General features: G+C 39.2%; 1 protein-coding gene across 3 annotated transcripts; it reads right to left on the reverse strand.

Annotated features, from left to right (window-relative positions):
* Positions 1-17,098: 17,098 nt before the first annotated feature.
* LOC117609656 (uncharacterized) lies at positions 17,099-26,256 on the reverse strand. 3 transcript variants are annotated; one of them, XM_034336264.2, is made up of 4 exons: positions 25,424-25,503; positions 24,962-25,031; positions 24,437-24,583; positions 17,099-22,193 (listed from the first exon to the last, which is right to left on the reverse strand). In XM_034336264.2, exons 3-4 carry the CDS (start codon positions 24,554-24,556, stop codon positions 20,343-20,345), a joined length of 1,971 nt encoding a protein of 656 aa, XP_034192155.1. In that variant the 5' UTR covers positions 24,557-24,583; positions 24,962-25,031; positions 25,424-25,503; the 3' UTR covers positions 17,099-20,342. The 3 variants fall into 3 exon arrangements, with proteins under 3 accessions (XP_034192155.1, XP_034192154.1, XP_076545057.1); XM_034336263.2 differs by lacking the exons at positions 24,962-25,031; positions 25,424-25,503 and adding an exon at positions 25,793-26,256; XM_076688942.1 differs by lacking the exon at positions 25,424-25,503 and having other exon boundaries at positions 24,962-25,086.
* Between the last annotated feature and the right edge of the window lie 532 nt (positions 26,257-26,788).

The raw sequence follows: 26,788 nt of genomic DNA on the forward strand, positions 1-26,788 counted from the left end.
CTATCTCTGGGTCGTTACAGTTGCAATAATTGTTGAAATAATCGTCTGTTATGTTATCTCGCGGACACGCGTCTACACTTTTATTATTTTCTTCCCGATTTCGAAAAATTGTAATTTTATATCATAGTCAATTAATCTATATAGCTTATCGAGAAACCTCAAGTCATTTGGTCCAATTTGAGGTACATATTCTACGGTGAGCGAATAATTTTGTGAACCACTGTATATTTGTGCGATAACTTGTGCAGAGAAAATTTTTGTCTTCCGGAGTATTAACCATGTTTTTCAATTTTTTTATAGAAGCGAAAGATGACAAGTCGTTGAGACGCGAGGCGCGAGCGGAGACGTGGAACGCGAGCGCGGAAAACGCCAAATTCATTCTTGACGACGAGATTGTTGATTTCGGCGACCGCGGATAGCAACGAGCGGATATAAATTAAGGGCTCGCGACGGCCTCGGTCTACTTCGCCTGCTGTTAACAGAGAGAAAGGACGAGGTAAGACCATCGGCCGCTCTTGGTCAGCAGGTTAGGGACTCCGGCAGAAGAGTACGGCGATAATACCTGGATGCCTGCCGGAGAAGAGAGAGAGAGAGATCCCGGTAGGAGAGCTCGGCGACAATTCTTGGACGCCTACCGGAAGAAGGGAGAGTACGGGAGACCTGTTCCTGGACACTCGACCGACCCGGAGAGTACGGCGATAATACCCGGACGCCTGTCGGTCGAGAGAGTACAGAGCATCTACTGGACGCCCTAGTAGAGTTAGTTTTCTAGACGCCCGTTCGATATGGAGAGTACGGCGATAATACCTGGACGCCTATCGAACGGGAAAAGTATAAACATGGCGCTCTTTGTAAAATGTTCTGTACGAATAAATAAAGAGGAAAACTGTATCCTACACCTTGTAACCTCTCCTAAAATAAATCCTATCTTTCCAACAGATTTCCTTGCATTTTTGATTAACTATGGCTACAGTTTTTATTTATCTTCTTAATTGTTATTGATGTTATCGATCTCTCATTTGCGGCCCAATTCAGCACAAACATAGCACAATACGGCACAAAAAAGAAAAACTCAAAATTCGAAAAGTGCGGGGCTATCAAAAATTTGTTTTCTTTTTTTATTTTCTTGAATACGCTTTGATTTACGGAGTTGCGGTTTACGGCACAATACGGCACAAACGTAGCACAATGCAGCACAATTTCAAAAAATACAAAATTCGAAAAGTGCGGGGCTAACTTCACACACGTTCAGATACCTCTTCTACCTGTAATGCATGCGTCAGCCGGTTCTTCCACGAGAGAATGAATGCAATACAGTGTGAAAGCGATTTGATTTCAATGGTATGAAATTGTTTGAATAAGTATGAAATGCTAGGTTTGCGTGACAACCACTGGGAATTCGAAAACGTTGACCAACGTTCAAGAACGTTCGAGACAACGATCGACTGGGGTAATAAACACGCATTGTCACAATTACTAGACAATGAAATCTGCCAAGCGTTTACACGAAGAAACATTCTAGAATATATTTATATATATTGTTAACACCTAATATACGTAGACTCGCGTTAGAATACATACGAAATATACCCATAACTAGCTAATGGTAAAACATAGATTGCCGTATCCCTTATCACGCAAGCCGTAGAAACACGTATAAAGAATGAAAAATTGAATGACCATTGAATGCATCGAATGAACTAACAAGAAACAAATATCGCTAATTAAAATGTTTTATCGATACCAAAACATCGTCTGTAAAAGCCTCGTCGTTTAACGAGATTCAAATAAAATCGAGTTAGAATACATTTCGAATATTCTAGAAAGTATAGAAATTGCGACGCACGAATTTCGTGTAGCGTTAGAGGGGTAGAAAGAAACAGACAACGTTAGACAGAGTTGAAATGAAAGATCAAGGAGGGATGAGAACTTGAAAAACGCGCCTAGACAACCAATACGCGTGGGCCTTCCCCTTCGACACGTACTCTGATTTGCCAAATGATGTCCCCAATTTGGGGTACCAATCGCGGGTTGAAGCCTGAGACGATGATCGCTTGACTGAGGGAAATCACTCTTCGTCGAATAATCGTGAGGTACTATAGACCGATGAGATGTTGGCGAGAGGGACGGCACAGGGGCAAAGGGTGCACTTCGCACGCTCCGCCCGGTCCCCACGTCCACCGCATCGCAGACGCCGTCTCATTGGGAGACTCGGTAGAGTCTCCACGTCAAGTAGTTTAGGCCGAAGGCTGGTCCGTCGGCGACAGCGAAACTCTATCGAGTACACTGAGTTGCACTGAACTTGTCGCAGTGAAGTTGGCTACAAATTCATTAACACATTCACGTCGCAGCGTCGGTGGACCGAACTCGCCATCGGCTCACCGACGCGGCGTGAATACATATATTATCTCGAAGCAGAGCGTTTTGAGCGTTATGCAAAAAATAATTTGCTGTTGCAGAAAAAGAACGCAACTGAACTCCATTCTAATAACACAATCTGCTTCGGCTTGTCTTTCTCTTTCTTTTGAGCCCAATAACACCTCAATCGGTGCATTTATTTATGAGATATTAATTGTTTTTTCATCGATAAATTTCGATCAGTTTCATTAACACCTACGTCATACGTACGTCAGCGTGGATTACACATTTTTGCTGCTAGAGGCGCCATTAGCGCTGTGGGTTACGTTACGCACATGCGCCGTTACTGATATTCGCGTTGGTTCAACATCATGGCGTGCGATACTCTAAAGCCGAGTATCCACCTGTATCAAACGCCCGTATCGTATCACCGTTCCGAAAGCTTTTGAATAGGCAGACGTTGCCTCGTTGCATGCCACGGCGTGCTACGGCTCGGACAATATTTCTTCGTTTTTTGAAAGAAACTTCTATAGGCAAACACTATTATAAGTAAAAATTGTCCAAACCATATCGTATTTGGTATCATTTTAATCAGAAAAACGTTACAAATATCTCGGTAAAAGTTTTATAAGAAAAAAATGAAAAATAATAAAGTTCAGTCGTTGCGTTAGTATTATCTGATATATCCGATCCCAGATCATATTATCTCGTGCCTCAAGTGTCATATTTCCCCTTGACAGCTGGGTCAATTTCCCCTGGGTATGTTGTTTTTACGTTTCAAGTGGTCTCCGAACCTATCCTTTGAACGGCAAGAAACCGACAATTTTCGGATCGACCCGTTCCTTCACCTGCGTATCACAGCCCAATAGAACTTTCGATACTCGGCAACGGAAAAATCTCTGGAAAATTAACATTGTCCTTTTTCAATAATCACACAGGTGATTATTAACATTGCTCTTTTATGTACAGCGTATCACCGAAGATAATTGATCTGTTTCAATATATTTAGACGATAAAATTTCATCGATTTTGAAATGAATCCAATAATACCGCAAGATTTCAAATAAATTGAAACCCAAGTGACGGCACGAAACGTTATGTCAAGTGCAAACGCATGAACCTTTCCTTCGATGCAACGGCACGCAGCATAACGAAACTCCTCGCCTGTAGTGGCCCAGTTCTATTGCCGAACCGTTTTTATCAAGAAACGAAGAAATGTTGTCCGAGCCGCAGCACGCCGTTACATGCAACGAGGCAACGTCTGCCTATTCAAAAGGGTTCGGAACGGTGATATGATACGGGCGTTTGATACAGGTGGATACTCGGCTTAACACGTTAAGGTCGTATTGCGACGGCGCGCGGCATCAGCCGTGTCAAGGCGGCGCGTACAGAATTCAAAACGGGAATACATCGGTCGCCTATGCATCTATATGTGTTTAACGATGCTGGGTGATTATCAAAACTGCAACAGAAATGACAATACTTTTTCAAATTATTTTGAATAAAATATTTTCTTCGCTTACTTAGAAATTACAATCTTTATAAGTAATCTTCTTTATTTCATAGGAACAGAAGAACAGTAACAATTTATTTTACTGCTGTAATACCGACGTCCCGAATCGGAGAGGTCACGTGCCGTGTCTACCCCCTTAAAGGGGTAGACACAGGTAATGTAGTGAGGTGACATTACCGGCAAAAATGGGCCTAAATAAGGGTTTACGGGAAAACACTTTTCGTCCTTATATAAGAAGATTTGGGGCTGGGTGGGGGTTCGTTCGAAAGAGGAAGGTCCAATGCAGCGCGGTCTGGTCATGATTGAACGAGATTGTGTTGATATCTAATAATATGAGTGTCCAAAGTAGAGTAAAAGTCGACAGAATACATCCGCAGATTCCAAGTACTTTTTAGGTCACTAAAAGAGTTTTGTGACTCAAACGGTGACTAGTCCGCCTTGCATTGAACTTTCCTTTTTCGAATGAACCCTTATTTAGATCAAAATCTTTTCATATAAGGACGAAAAGAGAGAAATCGGAATTACGCTATCGCGCGAGCTTTGAATTCGTGTTCCGTAAATTAAAACCTCGGTTGTTTTGTTTTGTTAAACACTAATTTTAAATGCTATATTATGTCCCAACTCTGTTAAAGTTACATTTACTGCAAATCAATCGCTACGCTCCAGTACGTCAGCCACGAAGCGGATGGCAGCCTAGTATAAAGTTAGTTACTATAAATAGTTGTTTAATGCTATATAATGTATTCACAGGTGTAACGACCCAGTGATAGGTACGTCACTGCACCGACGTATAGGGAGAGCGGTTCCCCAAGAAGGCGACTCGTATGAATGAAAATAGGGATTATAGGTTCGTGTGGTGTGCAGTTAAGGAGTGAAATCCAACATTAATGTACCAAACTAAAATTATCTTTTATTCAAGTAAATAAATTAACTATAATTGCTCTAAGTATAACAATAGGTACGGCTAGAATATGAAATACAATAAGAAATTATAATAGGTACGCCCTAGATAGTGAAATACAGTGGAAAATATATGATTAGTAGTTAGTAAGTAATAAGTAATAATAACGCGACTTGATCTTCGAATACAGCCAACACTCTGTACAATTTGCCAAGTTACACTAAGTACTGGAAAACTATATTCTAGTAGCTTGTATGATACCTTCGGACACGAGCGGACTATACCTACAGGTCGCAATCGGTTTCTGGTCTAGCCAGAGCTATGCTAATACAGGCCTGCTCAAGGAGCTCCGCTCCTCGCTAGCTCTTTACACTTGAACGTGTGACTTAGTATTAGCACGTGTTCAACACGTTGCGTACCATGAGTAAGGTGTCCACTGATCCGAACTCTCGTACATCACCACTGAAAGAGAAGGATAGAGCTAATCTCGCGCTCTATAGTTGCCTAAGCAATTCAGCGCAAGCTTTTCCTCTACTTCCAGAGTATTGTCTGCATCTGACCGAAGTCAGGGAAGATCTGATCTGACTCTGCGTGGAACGCCTCTATTTATAGTCAGATTCTGCTGACTTGGCGCTTTTTTTCATTATAGGGTTCCTCTAGATTTCTGGAATTCCCCATCACGTGACGGTCGAGCACCCCTGCTCCTTAGTCTACGCGATCACCCTATTCTAGAATCTCACCCCACCGCGAGATCATCGGGGTTGCGCTGGCGCGTATGCATTCGTTTGTCGATCATTTATCGATAATCAACTCACCGACCGACTTACCGACTAATCGCTTATCGACTTATTCAATCAGACTATATTGTCGATTAATGAAAATTATTTATTATAAAAAATACAATACAAATTAAACTAAATACTTTTTTTATAAACTCAATTAAACATAAAAAATTAAATTAACCATTTTATACAAAATTTAGACTAAAAATAAATTATAATAATAAAAATGAAATGAAAAAAGTGCTGGGTCTTCTTAGCGGGTCGTTACACAGGTTTGGAATAACGTACAACAAATTTTGTTGAATCGCGACGGGGCAGCCAAACGCCAAGTGTAACGTCCCGGAATTATTATCGCGAGTACGCTACTGCACCGACTGCGTAGGGAGAGCGGTTCCCTATAAGAAGGCGTCTCGTAAATAATTATATAATGAAGGGATCATAGGTTCGGGTGGTGCGCGGTAAAGGAGTGAAATCCAACGTTAATTCCTTTCTCAAAAATCGTAATGATGTTTATTCAAGAAAAAATGTAATGTGTTTGTTTATAATATGTGTATAAAAAGAAAAGGTAAGTAATTATTTGAGTTATATAAAAATGTAAGTAATGAAAATAATATAAAGAATTAATGTAATCAATGTACAAATGTTGCGCCCTGTTCTTGAAATACAAAAGGAAAATTAATTATATTAGTTACAATGAGTGCGTCCTGTATATAAAAAAATACAAAGAAAAATAACAATCGCGTTTGACCTAAAATAAAATACAAAGAAAAGATTTAATTGATTAGTGAACGCGTCTCTAGATACGATTATAAAAATTCTAAATCTATAACTTGAGTTTATAACAAAAAAATAAGATTATTCAAATAAATTGTTCGATTGTCGGGAAATTGGCGTGGATCCGTTCCGACACTGTAGGAGCTAACCCGTTCGGCCGCAGTACGATTTCTGAGCAACTTAGCCGTCACTGATAGGCCGCATCCAAGGAGCTTCTGCTTTCGCTCGCTCGTTAAGCTTGGTTGCGAACACTGCAGGACGGTATCGTCGCTCTAGAGCCAGTGTACTAACAGGCCGCATCCAAGGAGCTTCGGCTTTCGCTCGCTCGTTAAGCTTGGTAGCGAACCTGACACATATGAGAACCGCTGCGAACCGGTGGTCGAGCGCTCCGGGTCTGACGCGGAACCTTTGCCGCCTTGCCGACAAAAGAATCTAAGCTACTGGAAACCTATGTAGTAATCGTATCATAGATCCGTGTCGGACTACGATCAGAATCGAAGTGAAATAGCTCCTCGCGGCACGCTCGTATTTATACCCGAGATTTGCTTACGTAGCAGTTTTTTCTATACGCGTTTTCGATACCGGAAGTGTTTGGACTTTGACCGGAGTGTACGTGACTCCGCGCGTATCGCTGTCTCTGTCTATGCGTAGTGCTATCTTTCTTTATTCTGCGCTCTATTCCTATCTCTTTCTACGTGTTATTCCTATCTCTATCTATGTGTGGGCCACAAAGATGCCGTACGGGGCCTTGCAGAACAGCCCCTGCGGTGACATGTGCCAAACTCTCCTCCTCGTGCTGTGGCCCGGGCACCGGTTTACCGGTGGCAAACGAGGCTCTGGCTGTGGACGTTAAGCGCCTGGTGGGATGAGCTGAGACCACGCAGGTAAGCTTGATAAAAGTCAGAGCGTCCTAGAATAAAACTCCTTACACGCCGACGAAGAATCTGGTGTTGGGTCTTCGCCCCGTGCGATGATTGGCTTGCCATGAGCGGGATTGATCCGGTCCGTCTCCCCTTGGTGAGGAGGTTGAGTTGGGTGGTAGATACTCATAGCGCTACGCGCCATTTAACACCGCCGGTATAAGCGAAAGCTTCGGAACGGCAGAGCGGGTTCCCAACCCCACGAGGCTCAATTATTGACAATAACCTCTATCTATGTGTCCTACGTCGATCTTTTATCGACGCGGTAGAATTATCGACGCGGTAATTATCGATGTATATTTTTGAGTATAAATTTTGTTAAGTATAAATATAATTAAATACAACATACTTTTCCTATTTGTTAAATATGAATATAATTGTCAATCTGAATTGTGTTAATACAATAATAATAAAAAAACGAAGTGTTATAACTTTGATTGTATAAAAACTAAAAAAAAAAAAAAAAATAAATATATATTTTAATAATGGTGGCTTTTTATTTATTCTTCTTCCTGCGGGATGTTACACAAGTATAAATATTTTGAAAAGTATATATAACTCAATACTTGGCTGGTTTTGCATGAAATCCATTACTTTTTTAGAAAATTCACAAAATATGTACCATACTAGGGTGCCTAAACTACTGTTCGTTGCAGCTAAGTTGCCGTCCAATCAAATACGTTGACCTGCCTCCAGTCACACGTATTATGTTTATTGGCCAAGGCTCTTACATCCACAAATCTATCGCGTGACGAACGTCGTTAAGGGCACAGATTCCTTGTGCCATGACCTGTATGCGTGCACTTACACAATCCACGGAAAGCATGCACGTATACACCATGTGTGAGAGAGACACTCGATTTCGTAGATTCCATTTTTCGTCTCGATAATTGCATAAATGAAATTTTCGCGGGTACAGCACACACGGGTAGACTTCGCTATAGGTCGGCCTGGTCCGCTTGAACACTAATAAACACCATACGTTGAGAAAAATGGAATTTTCGAAACTGTACGATTGAGACAGACGCTGTTGTAAGGAAACAACATGGCTGCCGAATGCTGTGCTCGGCTACATTTTAGCAAATATTGAACGATTTAATCGTTTTTTCACTGATAACACACCAGACCAAGCTTCCTTGAAATAGCACAATATCACTGAAATTCGATTTTTCACAATTTATCATTTCTGGAAGACGTAAAATGGAATCTACGATTTGCACGCATCAGACGTAAAATAGACATAAGAATAGTTCACTGATTCTCCGTCAGAGGCATTGATGGTATATTTAACCACGTTATTTGTCATTCGTTCCTAAATTAACCTGCTACGCTGAAAGCGGATACTTGTCACTGGGTCACTGTGTCGATTCTGAACATTCGACGAGGAAATACCTCGCCTATTATTCATACCTAAGTGCGATAAATGAAGGGAGTTCACTGACCCGACCATGAAAACAGCTGTTCTACCGAATGTATACCCTCGTCAAATGGTTGGGACCGACTCAAGTCGTTAGGAATGAAAAACTACAAAAATTTTCTTGCGGAACCAATCGGGAGATATACTTTACAAGATGCAAAATTTTCGATCCGACTGGTCCAACCGTCTCGGAGCAACCGGTGAAAAATGTAAATCAAGCATTATGTTCTATGCAAAAAAATCGTTAGCAATGAAAAAATGCAAAATGCCTTTTTAGCGGGACCAAGTGGAAGAAATACTCTACGAGATGCAAAAGGTTTCGTTCCGATTTGCCCATCCATCTCAGAGTAATCGGTGGACATACATTGAACGTACATGAAACAGTACGTTTTTTGCAATGTAAAGTTCGATTTAACTTCGAGAATAATTTTACAGTTACAGTGTGTTTACATTCTCATGTGTTTCTAAAGTAAATAGCTAGTAGGGACACAGACGGATTACTGTTGCACGCAAACACCGCAGTAATGATCAGTCTCTTAGTGTGTTGTTGATATTAAGATATCTTAACCATCTGGTTCGCTACAGAAATATTCGGATCATGGTGCGTGCTATTGACGAAGCAGCGGGAAATTATTCTCTTGCTCGGGAAGTATATCGCAATATCGCAGCGAGGAATAATAATGGAAGACCAGTGCATGCAGCCGAAGTGCCAGATCGGCGCGACTTTCAGCGGTTAGATCAACAATTTAGTAATCAAGAAATTATATTACGTCATTTTACAACATATCGGGGAGCAGGCCGACCCCGTATCCATTGGCGTAAAGAGGAACAGGTTATTGCTCTCGCTCGTTCTTATCCATTAATGGGCTTACGAAGAATAGCTCATCGGGTAGGAATCAATCATATGACAGTGCATCGAATAATCCGTGAAGAGGGTTTACGACCATACCAAAAATAAATCACATTTTTTAGAAAATGTGTTGTTCACAGATGAAAGCAGTTTTTCAAGTAGCAGCATTCTGAATCAACAAAATGCGAGGATTTGGGCTTACAGAAATCCCCACGCAATGATTGAAAGGTTCAATCAAGGACGTTTCGCCCTCAACGTATGGGCTGGAATGATTGAAAATCATATTATTGGCCCAATTTATTTGCCTACCTCATTAACAAGTGCAACATATCTACGATTTCTACGAACTCGCTTCTTGAGTAAACTTCGTAAAATTATACCACGACACAGACATCATTCCGTCTATTTCATGCACGATGGTGCTCCTCCTCATTATGGCAGACCGGTTTGACAATTTTTGGATGAAATGTTTGGAACGCGATGGATAGGACGCAGATCTGCTCCACATTTGTGGCTTCTTCGTTCTCCAGATTTGACACCGTTGGACTTCTTTTTTTGGGGAGCAGTAAAACAAATCGTTTACCTTTGTTACATCCCTAGGTATAACCCATTTTCGTCTTTCGCCATTCCAAAGAGGTCTTGCTCTGGAATCCGCGAAACATCAGCGTTTTCTCGCTTAGCAACGCCTGCGACACTAAATCAGGGAACTCGCGGAATACGATGGCGAAAACCCTTTGCTTGCAGGTTTTCGCAAGCAAAGGGCGTGACCTACTCCCCTTTTGGGAGTATAAATTATCGGTGCAACGCAAGTACGCCAGTTCCGTGATAGCGTAAAGCAGAGACGAAGTTCTGCTCGTTCGCGACCCGCGTTTTGGCTAACTCGAAACCAGGAAGATCATCAACGACGTGCTCGGCCGACGGTTCAACACGAGTGTATCCCCGAGGTCTGAGGTTCCAGGCCCATAATAGGACAAGCTCCAGGAGTGCACCCGTGTGCCGTGCAGGACCACCACCAACCGCTTGCATCTTCCAGGGTCGAGTCGTAGCCACGCGCCGCGAGTTTAGTGTTCCGTCAAATCCGCGAACTAAGTGTAAAGCGAGACCTCGTGTGCGAGTGACCGACGCGTGCAAGGAAAGCATTTGCTGACAACACCCGAAGACAGCGAAGGGTATGTAATACAAACCAATTAAAATATACGTACACGTTCGAATAACCACAATCGCGTATTTTGATCACCGGTCTCCCATCCTATACCCCTTATCTTTGAAAGGTAGGTCAAGGTGCGCCTTAGCGCTTTAAGCGGCAGAACCCGTATATTGTATTTAGCATATAATAAACGCCCCGCAAGACGGGACGTAACACCTTTCAAGCCAGGAGCTTTGAACTGTGGAACAATTAAAACATAGAATTGAACAAGCTTCTCAACGCCTTCGATCAATTTCGAGCATTAGCCAAAAAATAAGAAGAAATATAGAAATAAGACTGAGACACTGCCTGGACCAAAATGGTGGCCACATCGAGGTTGGAGCACAAGCATGACTGTTGAGACTAATACGTCAAAACGGTGCTGTTTTATGGATTCGTCGAAGAAACAGAAGCCGAAGAAATAAAGTATGTGTCAAAAATATAATATCGAAGGCCTAAAATATAGACATAGTATGAAAAAATAATCTAATGGTCATTTTTCATAAGATTTTTTCTAGGGCTCTCCAACAAAAGAAGTCGAGTGGTGTCAAAGGAGAATTATTCCTCACTAAAGAGTGATATATTTCTCTAGCAAACCTTTAATTTCCTGTTGCTCCGTTAATACCACACTATTTATTCTATACGTAATGGTGAAGTTATAAGAACATTACAAATATAGTGTTTAAAAATCATCGAAACTTTAACATCGCTTTTTAAGAGAACAGTTGACTTCGGACCCATGGTTCCTTTGAGACCTTTGTTTCTCTCGACGGGCACTACACGACAGGGCAATAAAAAAATTTGACCTTGAAAATCAAGGTCAAGGTCAATTTTGCAGTCCATTTTTTAAAGAAATCACCAATTCAGAGGTGTAGAATCCCGCTATGGTGGTCGTGGCATATAATTTTTATACACCCTGTGCAAGGACGAGGATCAGTTACAAGGGTGTACTCTTGCAGAATCGTCTCACTGAACTACACCAGAAAGATCTAAAAGAGAAGTACCCCTTGCCTTCACAAATACATGCCGAGACACCTTACGCAGTTATAATGGCTAGGAAATGTATACTTTGGATCCACAACTGTCAAGTGACAGATCGTATCACCCCGTTGGAAGATAGGGCTTTGGATGAGACCATCTCTGTCTCCTTTGTTAATTTGGCTCTTATTTTTTACCATGCTATCTTTAATACCTCATTTTTCACCAACATTTACACTGCATTTATAGATATGCTAGAAGGTTCGGAGAAGAACCCTTACGAAATTTTACTAGACCGCATACGGAGGTGTAATCACCTGAAAACCGTATGCACCCTAAAAGGAGCTACACGGCGAACCTCATACACCTCTTACCTCTTATGTGTTGACCAACAGGTGTGATGACCTCAAAGGAGTCATTTCTTCAGCATATGTCGTAACTCAGGATGATGACCTTCCTACTGTGATAAGAGCAATACAGGTTTGGCTTCAAATACAAAATCAACCAATCCATCTTACAAGGGGAGGTCGGGACATCTGGGACACGGATTTTGATGGGGCTTACATATGCTGTTGTGTAGATGTAGTATGACAATATATGTTTCAATGTTGGGTCCAACACTCAATCGTTTTCAAAATATTAATGAAAAAAGATACCGATGCGTTGAAGAACAAGTACGTTAAGCTTTGCTACCGTAATAGAAGGTAGCGATGCTGGTAACGGCACTGACTCGTAATCAAACGTCTGCAGTTCGATTCCGGATGAAGTCGAATTTTTTTATTTTTTTATTTTTCATATTCCAATATGTGACAATTATCATAAAAACACATAAAACAATCAAATTCACGGCACCATACACATCTAATAAAGCATGCTTGATCGCACTTACATTTTTTTGTTTTAATTTCTCGATACTCGACAACGCATGAACCAGAACTGACTCTCGAAATGAACAAGGTATCTTGAACAAAATATTGTATCGCTTCCTTCTGTTTATTAAATAAACGCAGATAACACCCGGTAAATTCGATATCAGAGACAGGAGAATGAGTCAATCTCATCTCTTTCAACGTTGCATCAAATTACCCGGCGATGGGCTGATAAAAAAAACGAGTACCAAACACATTTTGTAAATTAATGAAGTAAATTGACACAGAATAGAAAAGTTCCTTTAAATGTTAAACAATTGCAATTTCTACGAGAAATTAAAACAAAAAAATGTAAGTGCGATCTAGCATGCTTTATTAGATTTGCATGGTGCCGTGAATTTTATTGTTTTATGTGTTATTATGATAATTGTCACATATTGGAATGTAAAAGATAAAATAAAAAAGAAAAATTCGACTTCATCCGGAATCGAACTGCAGACGTTCGATTACGAGTCAGGCTCGTAACGATTACGTTACCAGCATCGCTACTTTCTATTACGGTAGCAAAGCTTAACGTACTTGTTCCTCAACGCATCGGTACCTTTTGTCATTAGTATTTTGAAAACGATTGAGTGTTGGACCCAACATTGAAACATATGTTGTCGTACTACACCGACACTACATATGTAAACCCCATCAAAATCCGTGTCCCAGATGTCCCGGCTTCCCCTTGTTAGAACTCAGGTGGCTACAGAGAAGTTTGAAGAAAGCCTCAATCAGCATTATGGGCATTTAACACAAATAAATAAAGCCGACTTGTGCTCTTTCTGAAAAAGAGACAATTGCCTCAATTAAATCTCTACCGAGGTCATCATATCAAGGAGTTGATAACTTATGTTGTATTTCAGCGCCAGATCTGAATGTACCAATTTCTTGCCTTAATTCTCCTCAGTTGGGTGCTTACCAGGAGTTTTGGTTTCTCCAAAACGATCCAAAACTTTCCTCCTTAACAGAGGCATTTTGAGTACACTATCTTTACAACCTCATCACATGTGACTTCCTGGTTACTCTGGACGACCCACAGAGTGCCTTCTATAGCATAGCATGCCATGCTCTCGGCATTAAAGAAGGGGGGTTTCCGTCCTTCTTTTTCAAGTTTATAATAAAAATATTATTCTAGGTGATCTGTATATTTTCTCTTTGCATGGGGAGTAGAGAAGAGAAGAGAAGAGAGGGGAGAAGGACGGGGACAGAATTTCTCTAACATACCGTATAGATAAGGTCGGTAAGAAGTGAAATGTATGTTTGCAAAAATGGCGATAAACAATGTAGAAGGTAAGAATAAGATAGGAACCTGGAACGCCGGCAGTATGTGGGGGAAAATGGGGGAGGTAAAAGAAAATATAACTAAATTTCCAATCATGGGAATAACGGAAACATGGCTGAAGACAAGTGATAGGATAAATATTCCAGGATATAGGATTATAAGGTCGGATCCTAGAAGAAGTATGGTGGGGGTTCGCGATCGTGATTAAGGATAATATTGACTTTACTTTAAGAAACGATTTAAAATGGGAGGAAGAGGACAGGGTAGTGATTGGGATTACGGTAAGATGGGAAGGTAAGCCGATAGATATTTTGGTAATTTATAGGAGACCGGGTGGGATATGGCACAGGAGAGATTGGTCAGATCTGTCTGCCAATGTTAGAAATGGGGTGCACACCCTATTAATGGGAGATTTCAATCCAAGAAGCAGATTATGGAACTGTAAATCGGAAAATAGAAAGTGAAAATTCCTGGAAGAGATGGTTAGGGATGCGAATATGTTTGTCATGAATAGATACACAACGTTAAGGGTGGGGTCAGGGTCCCATCCCCTTTCGAATCTGGATTTGTTTATCGGGACGCAAAGGCTAATGGAAATGGGAAAGACAACTCAGGAAGAGGAAACTATGGGGTCAGATCACCAGATCATATTCCTATCCTTTGGGGGGAGGGGATTATATGTGACGGAGTTAGTGGGGAAAAGTACAAGGAAGTTTAAGGAAAATAAAATAGACTGGGTAAAATTTAGTGGTATAATTAGGAAGGAAGCAAAGGGAATTAGGCAGACTTGGCTGGCTAGAGGGTGGAAGAATTATGACTTGGAAGATAGGTGCGTATTGATAACGGAAGCAATAGAGAAGGCACTCAGGGGAGCAGGAAGGCTACCCGCCTCCAGAAAAGGCCGAGGACCTGATAGGGCCCTAGACACGGGAATGGGTCGAAAAGTAAATAGACAGGTTTGGTGGGACGAAGAATATAGCACCTTGAAACATAAAACAAGGCAGGAGCTTCATCAGAAGACCCTGTCAGGAGAAATGGGAGCTTTTGAAGGAAGTAGAAAAGGAAATGAAGAAGCCGATTAACAGGAAAAGAACCTGGAAGGAATTTGTAGGTTCAATTAACTATCATACTAGCTTAAAAGAGGCGTAGGCAAAGGTGAGACAGATCAGAAATGGAATGACCAAAAGATTTGGAAGAACAGGAAATTACAAAGATATTAGAAGAAGATGAGCAAATGGAAGGGGAAAATGCGAACGAAGGACAAGAAGAGTACTGGGAAAAAGAGAACCAGGGCAGGGGGAGGAGGAGGGGAGCGGGAATCCTTTTAGCCTCAGGGACTGAACAGAGCCCTGTAGGATGTAAAAGCAACCTAGGCCCCCGGAGAGGATGATATATCATATGGCATCCTAAACAGACTGCATGAGGATATGAAGATACTGATTTTGGATTTATATAACGACATTTGGGATAAGGGAAAAATCCCTAGGAAATGGAAGAAGGTGATGATCAAGTTCCTGGATAAGCCAGGGAAAAAAGCAGTGAGACTGATTTCAATGATTAATTGCTTGGGAAAATTGTTGGAAAAGATGATAAAAGAAAGAGTGGTATTGAAACCGGCGATATTGTATTACCGACATTTTGAGTGTTCAACAATTTAACTTTGATTCTAATAAGAAAGGTAGAATTACAAGGTAACTACCACAGGGGTCGGTCCTGAGCCTCCTTCTATACAACATTTATTCGTCGGATATTGGGAGGGGATGGCCTGATTAGATCAGTTCTGGAGTATGGGATATACTTCTTTTTTTGGGAGAACAAAAAAGGAAGGGAGAAACTACAGAAATTACACAATTCAGGTATTAGGATTGCGATGGAATACAGGATTTCGACCCCGATTAATGTGATGAATGTAGAGGCGGGAATAATGGACTTTGAGACAAGGGTCGAGTCTTTATTGGAAAAATTTATAACTAAACACAGAGTAAAAGAGACGGGTCTGGTGTTGGAGACCCTCACAAGGTCCTTAGTAGTTAGAAATAAGGACTTGCTGAAAAACATGGAACCATGGTCAAAAGCATGGCTGAGGGCGGAGGACTGGAGTAGAAGAGGTCGAAGAGGTTGGCTGGGTAGAGAGGAATGGTTAGAGATGGGAAGTTTTCTGCATAGTGGACGGTTAGGAATTGAATGGGAAATGGGTAGGAAAAGGATGGTCTTAAACTATAGGACGTTGATGGGGAAAACAAAGGAAAAATTGTGTACGGGGGAAGAATGGGACCAGTTGGTGGAAATGTACACAGAGGGATGTAGAACCAAGAGAATCTTGGTTACGCGGGTCTAGCGATTAGAACTGGTCCGTCCACAGGGTCACCTCGGTCTTCTCAGCGGTAGCTTTTGCCATCCTGATGACAATTAGACAGGCCAAAGAACTCTTACCGAAGAAAAGGGTCCGTATAGCCTTAAAATCCAGAACCTGGGAAATAGAGAAGTGACAATCCTTGGGTGCATGATATAGCACAGGAACTAATGGAAATGCCCTCCGCCCAGAGAGGGAAGGAGGACAGAAAACAATTGGAAAAAGGCGAAAAAGGAAGGATAGGGTTAGCAGAGATATCAGGCCACGTAGAGATAGAAGGGAATGAAAGGGCAGATCTCCTTACGGGGAAGGCTGCAAAAGGAGAAGAAAGTATAGAGTATGGAATCGCTATGAAGGACATAGATAGGTATATCCTGAAGGGAGCGTGGAAGAGAGCAATACACAGGGCTAGGAAAGTAGGAGAAAATAAAGGGAGAAGGTATTTTACGAGCCAAAAACCAAACATAGGCTCAAGAAAACCGCGGATTTTGAAGATCAAGGGTGTGGAAAGAAGGCTTATAACTAGGCTGAATAGGATTAGATCTAATCATTTTAACTTGAGGGAGTTGCTATATAGAGAAAAGGTAGTTGAATCCCCAGCATGACCGCGTAGGAGGGGGATGGAAAGTTTGGAACACGTAGTTTGGGAATGTGACAGGTTTTATTGGGAAAGGGAACTGTTGGAGAATTACTTGGGAAGGAAAGGGTTTGAGCCAGAAACGGATGTACACGATCTGATAATGAGGGGTAGTCTGATGGTCTGTAAAAAGGTGTACAATTAGGGAAAATAATTTGAAATCAGCTTGATGGAAATTTGGAAATAAAAAGGTGTATAGAGGAATACTGCCCCCCCCCCCCCCCCCCCCCTCCCCAAGGGAAGCCAGGAAAAGTCTTACTAATTGTAATTGTAATTGTAATTTTTATGTATGGAAATGGTGTGTGAAAACGCTGTGAGAAAATGATAAAAGAGCTTGACTAAAATTGTAAGTATGAATGAACCAAAATTTGTGCTGTAACGTGGTATCACGTGTGCCCTCCGTTACAACTTATTATAATTTTCCTCACCCCCTTTCCCCCTTCTTCTACCCGCCAGTATCGGGCCGGTGGAAGCGACGGAGAGCCACACCACGAAGCTGCCACCCCCGTCTTCGTGGAAAGAGTCCCGAGGCCGACAACTGCTGCACAGCCCTCCCCGAAAAGGGAGCAACGATGGACCGGTAGGCGTCCAACCGGCTCAACCAAACAGCGGCCAAAAAAGGATCCCCCTGGAACCACCTGTCGTCGAGTCCGGGAACCACCAGCCTGCAGCCATCACCATCGAGCCTCCGTCAGCCCCATCGATCCCCGTTACCGGCTCATCGATCATCGATCGACTTATTACCCGAAAGATGGCCCAATTTCCCTTAACCCATCCCCACCCCAAAATTTTCCTGCGGCGACGAGCCATCAATTAGCGTTACGGCGTCGTATGGAGAGTATAGAAAGCGAATCAGATAAGCGATATAGAGACAGCGGACCGTACAGAAGCGGGAGTGTGAGTGAGTACGCGAGTGCGAGCCCACGATTATTAAATATACGGGTAAGTCCTTCCGATTATTAAATATTGTAATTCTGAGTCTAGTAACGGCAACTTCTCGTCCGCGTATCTCTCTGCCCGTGTCCGGTACCCCACATTCGCGACTGCCCTTTTCCTCCCTTCGAAATTCCCCCCCATATTTCTCCTCCAATGCGTAACGTGTAGAACTGAAAATAGACCCTGAAACCTCCCTTCCCAAGACGATCCTCCTTGCGCATTCCCCCGCGAAATTGGTGTGACGGCCGATCGAAGTCGAGCCGCGAGTCCTTCCTTCTGTGCAAGCCCCCTATTTTCCCCTTTTTTGCGAGCCGCGGCTCGCCTTTGTAGTAAAAGAGGATCGTAAAAGAGAAGGATAGCATAACAGCTTTGTAGTAGCCGAGGCATTGCGACTGTGATCTCATTCCCATATTGCGACTGTGGTCAGAATCGAAATGTTGCAATGACGGTAGAGGAGACTCGAAATTCGATAACTGGGCAGCAAGACTCTATCGCCGCCGCTCGCCTTTTACTTAAAATAATATAATAGTCCAGATGTCATCGAACCCATAGGCCTGTAGCTGTTTATACAGGGAGATTCTCTCGGCGCGCAACACAATAGCCGCCCCGCACAATGGAACCCTGCTGTGTTTGCGGGCAGAAAGCCCAGGAGGTCAAGTCGCCGGACCCAAGACTGCTCTGTGTGTGTTTATGGCTGAGGATAGAATAAATATAATGTAAATTATATCGTGTTTGGTCTCATTTTAATCGGAAGAATCTCAAAAGTATGTTAAAAAAAGTTTCAGACAAAAAATCGTTGAAATTAGAAAATTATATTGCAATATTACGAATTGCTAAGGCGCCAACTCACATCAAAAGAACCGCGACGGGCATCGGGTTACACTGCTTGACTGACTCGAGCGAGAAAAGCATAAGCGTAGGAATAACACACGCATAGGCGCGGGACCAGACCCAGTCGCAATATGGGAATGAAACCATAGTCGCAATCTCGGAGGAACTTTTATAAGGTCACTTTTACGACTCAAACCGAGACGTATCTACTGAAAATCGGGAAATTTGTAAACGTTATATCTTGAAAACTAATTAAAATCGAGTGTATACATTATAGCTTAATGAATTCGTCTTGAGAAGCACTATTACATGATCTGAAAAAAAATATGTGGTTCCATTTAAAAAATTAAACTTGACCATCATATCTCTTAAACTAATAATGCAAAAGATTTTTCACTTCGGCCAAAACATAGACCCCCTTTTCCCATGCAATTTCCATATCAACAATTTTTTGTATCATTAATAGTTACGGAATAAGAGCTCTGTATCCGTTTAAGTGAGACACCCTGTATGTGTATTACGATTACTAAATGCCAATCCTGTATCCTATACTACCCGCAAGGAAGGTCAAGGTGCGCCTTAGCGTTTTAATCGGCAAAACCCGTAGAACGTATTAACAGTAAAATAACCACCCATAAGGTGGAACGTAACACTAGTATGCAATGTTGCAATAAATAATTTTTTTGTAAACCTTCATTTCCTGTAATAAATTATGTTTATAGTTGTATTTTTTCTTATTTTTATTCAAAAAATATAGGGACATAAGTAAATCAATAATAAATAATAAATCATTAATTTATAAATCAATTAATTTAAAAGTAGTAAATTTTGTTCTTTGTTTAAACATATGCGTAATTTTGATACTTTGAGATTAAAATGATGTTTATAAATATTTGTATACCTAGCTGTCACATGGAAAAATATTAAACCACATTCACGCTGTAACTAATGCCTCGCCGCGCCTTTAATGTATACATTATCTAGGAATTGAATACTTTAACTAGGTATAGTGTGCATTTTATTATTCAATTCATACTTTGTCTAAGAATTCACGTAGAAGTATATATTAACTAGTGGATGTATACATTAACTGGATTTTATACTTTAACTGTAACATATACAAGTAGTAGCTATGGTAAGGAGCATTTCCCTATGGTTCAGTGGAGTGAGAAAGTAGGGATAGTAGTTAAAAGTGGCTCGCAAGCTACAGTTTAGTCATACCTGCAATAATTGATCATAAATCTTATTTTGATTATGAGTGCTTACGATCCATGATCAATAATCAGATTCTAAAATGTTCTTGATTAAGTTTTGAAAGATAAGTGATAATGAGCACCTAGATTTTGGAAAACGTTCCTAATACAAACGAAGTCGTGCTGACATGTAGTTACTCAACTGCTATCGAAGTTCATTTTTCCTTACTCCAGCCTGACACCCGTTACCTGACAGTGTTATACTTAAAATTTACACATCTTTCACTGCACACACACACACACACACACACGCACACTCATACGATAAAAATATACAGTATTATTTGAAAATACATTAATATAATATTTTCATTAAAAAAAGAAAACTAATAATAAAAAGGGCGAAACAAATGAGAATAAAATTATAAAGGAGGAGAATCATTCGACTATAAGTACACGACAAGCTGTATATCCTATTCTTCAAAAAGATGTACAAAGAAAACAGTTTATGCAGTGGTTAACCGTATTGTATTAGATTAAAAAGCGCATCGACGTTTTCTTTTTCAGATTCCTGCTGCTGTACAACTTGCGTGACATCCTGAGTAAGGAGGACTTGTTCGATTAGAATAGTCTCTGTATCAGGATGTTCAGAAACTGGAATACTTTCTTCTTTAACCTCTTGTTGGACGTCGTTCGATTTGATCGTTGTTTTCCTTCGTTTCGCCCTGGGTTTATCAGTGTGTATCCTCATGTGTCGTCGCAAATCGTATTTGCCGACGAAACGAGCGCTACAAGTTTCACAGGCGAACGGTTTCCCGCCGGTATGAGTCCACATGTGACGCCTCAATGCAGCGCTGAACGTAAAAGCTATTCCACATACATTACAAACGTACGGTTTCTCTCCAGTGTGTAACAGGCTATGGTCCCTCAGGGTAGCCCTCTGATTGAAGCGCTTTCCGCAAACTTCGCACGTATAGCTTCGCGGATTCGAATGAATTCTTACGTGATTCAATAGGTTCCCTTGCTGCGAGAAGGACCTGCCGCATACGTCACACTTGAACGGTTTTTCGCCCGTGTGGACACGCATGTGAGTCTCCAATGTGCGATTATTAAGAAACCTCTTCCCACACACTTTGCAGGGATACTTAGGCAAATGAAGACCCTGCGGGTCCAGATGCGAGATCAAATGCCGCTTGTAGTTACCTTTGTGATTGAATAGACGGGGACATTGGCTACAAGCATATGGCGCTCCTCGTATATGGGTGGCGATGTGGGACTCCAGCTCCGACTTCACCTTGAACCTGGAACCACACTTTGGACACCGGTGCCTAAGGAAGTTTGTGTGGCACACCATGTGTCGCTTCAGATACCTCTTCATAGTATACGCTTTGTTGCATATGAAGCAGGAATAGGGAAACTGACCGGTGTGTGTCTTCACGTGCGCCCGCAGGTCGCGATGACTTTCGCAGTCCTTTTCACATACCACGCAAAAAAATGGCCCACTGCTTGGCACGTGGTTGTCTATGGTATGCAACAAAACGCCAGTCAACTTATCATAATTTTGCAAACACAACGTGCATTGATACTGTATCATATCGTCCTCCAGCTTGATCTCTTTTATTCTCGTGATCGTGTCGTTTAAGCTACCCAATATATTGTCTTTTGGGTCAACGAAGTAATCCGAGTCCGACTCACCGCTCCCTTCCGCTTGTTGCTGGTTCAAGTCCAGCGAAACTTTTTGCGCGTTTCTACCGTTTACTCTTTCTTCCGGAATCGTAGATTTCCAGGTCACTTCAACCTCGTGATTCGCTTGCCTACCCTCAATTTTATCGTCGCACACGGTTATGAGAAACTCTTCGTTGTTCGTCGATTCGTGTAAACTATCGCCGTTACACTCCGACTCGATAACCTTTTTATTATCATCTAATTTGATGGTGGAATCGCAAGAAAGCACATTCTCGGCACTAATGTGCTCTAAAGATACCTCTTCCTCAGGTATATACATTATCGTATAATCTAATTGTTGGGACTCTAAGATTTTCGAAATCTCCTCGGGTATTTCGTTATTTAATCTCTTATCTTGATCCACTTCCGCCCCCGACAACTTTGAAATTATGATGCCTCTTAGTTCAGACATTTCAGTTTTATTAAATTCTGCATTTTCTTCTACCAGTTGAACCACGTCCAGCTCTAATGCCTGTTCGTCCTTAACACCCGCGCTAATTTCTTCGACTAAAAATTCATCCGAATCGACTGTATTACACGCTTCCTTAACGTCTTTATGCTTATCATCTAACAATTTTACCACCAGTGATTCGTTTGACTGTTCCGCGCAATCTTGTTCGAAATCGTTGCCCATTGCTTCTTCCTGAAAGGCAATACGAACCAATTCGAAACGATATTAATGCTTCCAAACAATGTTTAAGTATGCACAGTGTCATGAAAGTTTGTGGAAATGAGGAAACACAAGCGCACAATTAAATTGTAGAATTGAATCAATAAGAGAAACTATAGCCTACATAAAAAAGTATAACGCAACAAAAAAGTATTCTAGTAGGTGATTAAGTATGAAATGTCCAATTTTCTTCAGCGCTTAACCTTATCGATTTGTTTCAAGTGGTTTAATATTGTTGGAATACTAACACCAAACTTTGCTGCTATTTCACGCGTAGTTTGAGATGTATTCGCTTCCACTGCCTCAGATCACCCGCGTGGTTCATTTTGAAGATCAAAATCGCCAGATCGGAATTTCTCAAACCATCGATGTACTGTGCGTTCATTAGCCACATCTTTGCCAAACACTTCGTTGACACTTCGAGCTGTTTACGCTGCATTAATTCCACGGCGGAATTCATATTCGAAAATAACACGAATTTTTCACTTATTCATGGTTTACAGAATGTAATCTGCAAAAAGCAGTTCGACAGATAATCATAAACCGAAACGTAGAAAAAAAAAAAAAAAAAAAACAAAGAACGATCAAAGTGAAACAATAGAGATATCAAGTGTCGAACTTGGTACTTTAGGTAATCGGACATTCCATACTTAATGACCTACTATAAGAATTATAATGTAAAGAGACACAATTAGTAATGTAGATTTGACTCCTAGTATTTAATATCATATCTTCCACTGAAATCATTTATCATAAGCATAAATGCTTCGTTAATTTTTGTTATTACCATTTTTACTTTTGTTCTTGAGGAGGAGTAATTTGTACATTATTTGAACAAGTAACCTGCTGCAATTTCATTTTTAAAAAAGGGTTAACATAAATTTAATATGTAAACAAAATTTTATTAGGTTACTTTTATAGCATAATACTTTTTTATAGGTAATTGTAGAAATTTTTTATGTATTCAAATTGCAGTCAAAGCAAACAAGTGGTTTTGTTATTAACATAGTAGCTGAAACATCAATTTTACATATTTGATAGTATTACCATGTTTGTGAAGGAAATGAAATAAACAAAAGTTGCAATTCTGTGGCAAATATTAAATCTGATTTCTTAATAATATTAAAACTGAAAATATTAAATTCTATAATTAAAAACTAGCAACTGAAATTATCACTGCTATTTAAGCCAATTTAACCTACCACTTTCATTCTATTATGCAATATAAATAATTTATTATACTGATATCAATACTCTTGTAAATTGTGAAATATTGTTGTTTTTAAGAAACTTCATCATCAGTATTATTTTGACAGTATATAAGTTACTTTACAATTTCTATTTTACGTATTATCAGTTACAACTAGTGAAATACCATGTTGTTAATATAAAATAGTGGGTATTAGTATAGGTATTAATTACTAAAAGAAAATGTAAGCAATTTAATATGTTTCTATATGGAAAAATTACATTTTACTATATACTGCTATTATACCATTTTCTGCATATAATAAATAACGAGGTGAAAGTTCAGAAAACTAACGTATGGAAATAATAAAATCATAATAAAATGCTTATGCAAAATAAACAGAAAAGTTTTGTTTAATAATACTAAACAAAATGAATAACATATAACAATATATGTATTAAAATGATATGATAGACTTATCCACTCGACTTTTTAGATTTGTTCTCTGATAAAAAGATAAGACCAAGGAATTTATGTTTTCACCTTTTAACCTTGCTCTCAGTTTTTTTAAAATCACTAACAAAAATTACTGTAAGAAACATGGCTGAAACGTATTATTATAACTTATAAAATCAAATAATAATTGAAATGATTGCCAGTAGTTAAAAAGGAATTTCTAATGGAAACTGTTAACTGTAATGAAAACATTAAATTGTATTAGTACAATTGTGTACCATCTTACAAGAAATTTACTGATAAATATAAATTATTCAAACATTGCAAGTAAATTATGTGAAATTAAAAGACAAAATTACTTTAATTAAAACAATGTAACACGGTAAACTATTTCTTTGGAATTTTATAATTCATAAATACTTTCACAATCTTTTCAATCATTGAAAAAAAAAGAAATGATTAAGTAAAATAAAATAAATGCATTTCCCACACTTGTTATCATTTTGTGTTATTAGTATTAAAGAAAACAAAGTAATTTAGTTACATTAATAGCAAAATATAAAATGCTTACCTTCACAACACAACGAATTTGTGTTTCAAACATCTTACGAAGTTTTCTTTCAGTAGCTTGAACTTGTAGCTTAAAATCGTAAAATGCATCAGTGCGATAAGCACATTTTGCACAAAGCATGTTTGGTAAGCCATCAAATCTATCAATCTGTAAAAAAGGAAAAGCGTTTTAATACATTAAAATCTGAGACAATATTTTAAATTATATGATACTGAAATTAAAACAAGTTTCAATTAAGAATTAAAAATCTTATTATATCCTATGTAACAGCGTTCAACTTAGTTACTCCTAAGATAGTTTGCAGTTTGTTGCAATATTGTAAATTTATTTATAACATATAGTTGGATAACAATCTTTCAAAGGCATATCTGCTATTAAGTATTATAGATACTTTTCTAATTATATTGAATTAGACTAAAATTAAATTAACTTGATGTATATAATTGCAAAGTAGCTTTTCATAATGTCTTTTAATGGCTTATAATTTCCTAATACACTATGTAACTAATTAAAATACAGTGGTACCTCGGTATACGTCTGCTTTGGAATACATCCAATTTGGAATAAGTCCTGTTTGAACGTGACAAATTTTACTCTGTATACAACATAAATTTTTTGTGTGAATTTTGCGTCATTTTTAAATAATTATATCAGAGGATAAATTAAATTAATAATCAATTATATTTGGACTAACTTATCATACAAGTAAGAATATCATATAACAAACTATAACCGCAAAACAGAAGGCAATAAAATTTATTCCATTTGGTTTGTTAATTTAGAATTTATCATTAAGTTACATTTATATTTTACAAATAAATTATGTTAAATAAACTAGTGAATATTTTTTATAAACTTCTAGGAAATCATTCAAATGCTGTTCATGACATAAACAGTGTTTAAATTATTTTGTAACCCCATTAATGTAGATATAATATCAATGGGAGTTTTTTTTACTTAAGAACGGATTAATCATTTATAGATTACTTCTTATGGGAAAGGTTGGTTTTGTATACGTCCTATTCGGTATCAGTCCAAACATCAGAAATGGATTAAGGTCGTATACCGATGTAGCACTGTATACATATAATACGCATAATCTATGTAGATAATTAGGAAGTTTAAGTTTCTTAAACTTTCACTTCAACTACAATAAATATTATTTGATCGTAATTAAACATGAAAAAAATCTCTACAAAATAAGATATAGAAATTACATCTATCAAATGAATCTCCAAAAATATTTTGAGGTTATGTTGTAATATTGCAACAATGATGAAGAATTAATTGCAATGAGTAATTGGTCAATTCATTAAACAATCAAAAACGCATAACAAATATGTTTTTCTTACTAACTTGTATAGAAGCAAGTTCAGCAAGTTTGTCAGGTAAATTTTTCTGTCTAATCGTGTCGTCATCGTACATCGGAAGAAGAACGCCGTCAACTTTCATGCATGCACGACACATATCGGCACAGCTAATTTCCCAGCTCATTGTTATCTTAAATACCGTGATACACGTAAAATAAGATTTTCACGGCGTTTCTCGTTACTTAGAAATAAATGCATTTCACATTTCGCGGTCAGCGTCTTATTTCCTATCGAACATCACCGTCAACATAAAATCCAATTATTCACTGTAGATAGAGCTTGTAGTCCACACGTGTGCTTACTGGCGTAATTTTTGTGGCATTAGTCAGTCCGTACATGTAAAAGTCCCTAGATTAGAAGTAGTTCACAGCCGACTCTATGGGCCGTATTCAGAGTCGCAACTTAAGCAAGGACTTAAGACGGTCTTGACGAAGATCGTCTTATTCGAATAAGCAATGTTTAAGTCGCTATGTATTCACAGTCGGCGAATAAGACCGATTTAGTTGAGGAAGCGATGCTTAAGCTTTGCTTAGTGAAGTCCATGCTTAAGCAATGTTTATTTGACGTTCGGCTATTTTCGTCGATTCTCTACTGTAACAACCAATCAAAATGATTTTTGAAACTGTAGCATTATTTGTTAGTGCCGCGTTTTTTGAATTGAATTTTAACACTATCGCTTGAATTAATTCAAATAATTGAGCGAGCGATAGACAGAGCTAAATTTATTAAGAAAAAATCAATTCAATTGAAAAAGTAACAATTTTATTATTAATGTTATCACATACGTTATAAAAATATCTTATATTTAAAGTTTCATTCTGAAATACGAACACAAAATAACACAAAATTAAACTTACGACTGAAATTATTTTAAAAAAAAATTTTAATGTAATTCTTTGTATTGATTATGAATCCTAAACAATATTAAATATAAAATTAAATTTTTAAATATTTATAATAAAACTGAGAATTCTAAATCATT

Source organism: Osmia lignaria, chromosome 7 (assembly GCF_051020975.1).
Source record: "Osmia lignaria lignaria isolate PbOS001 chromosome 7, iyOsmLign1, whole genome shotgun sequence".
Classification (NCBI taxonomy): Eukaryota; Metazoa; Arthropoda; class Insecta; order Hymenoptera; family Megachilidae; genus Osmia; species Osmia lignaria.

Coding starts and splice junctions, on each gene's coding strand:
- LOC117609656 (XM_034336263.2), bottom strand. CDS start 25,930: ATGAGCTGGGAAATTAGCTGTGCCGATATGTGTCGTGCATGCATGAAA. Junction 24,584..25,792: donor CTGAACTTGCTTCTATACAA/GTTAGTAAGAAA, acceptor CCTTTTTTACAG/ATTGATAGATTTGATGGCTT. Junction 22,194..24,436: donor AAATTCGTTGTGTTGTGAAG/GTAAGCATTTTA, acceptor ATTGCCTTTCAG/GAAGAAGCAATGGGCAACGA.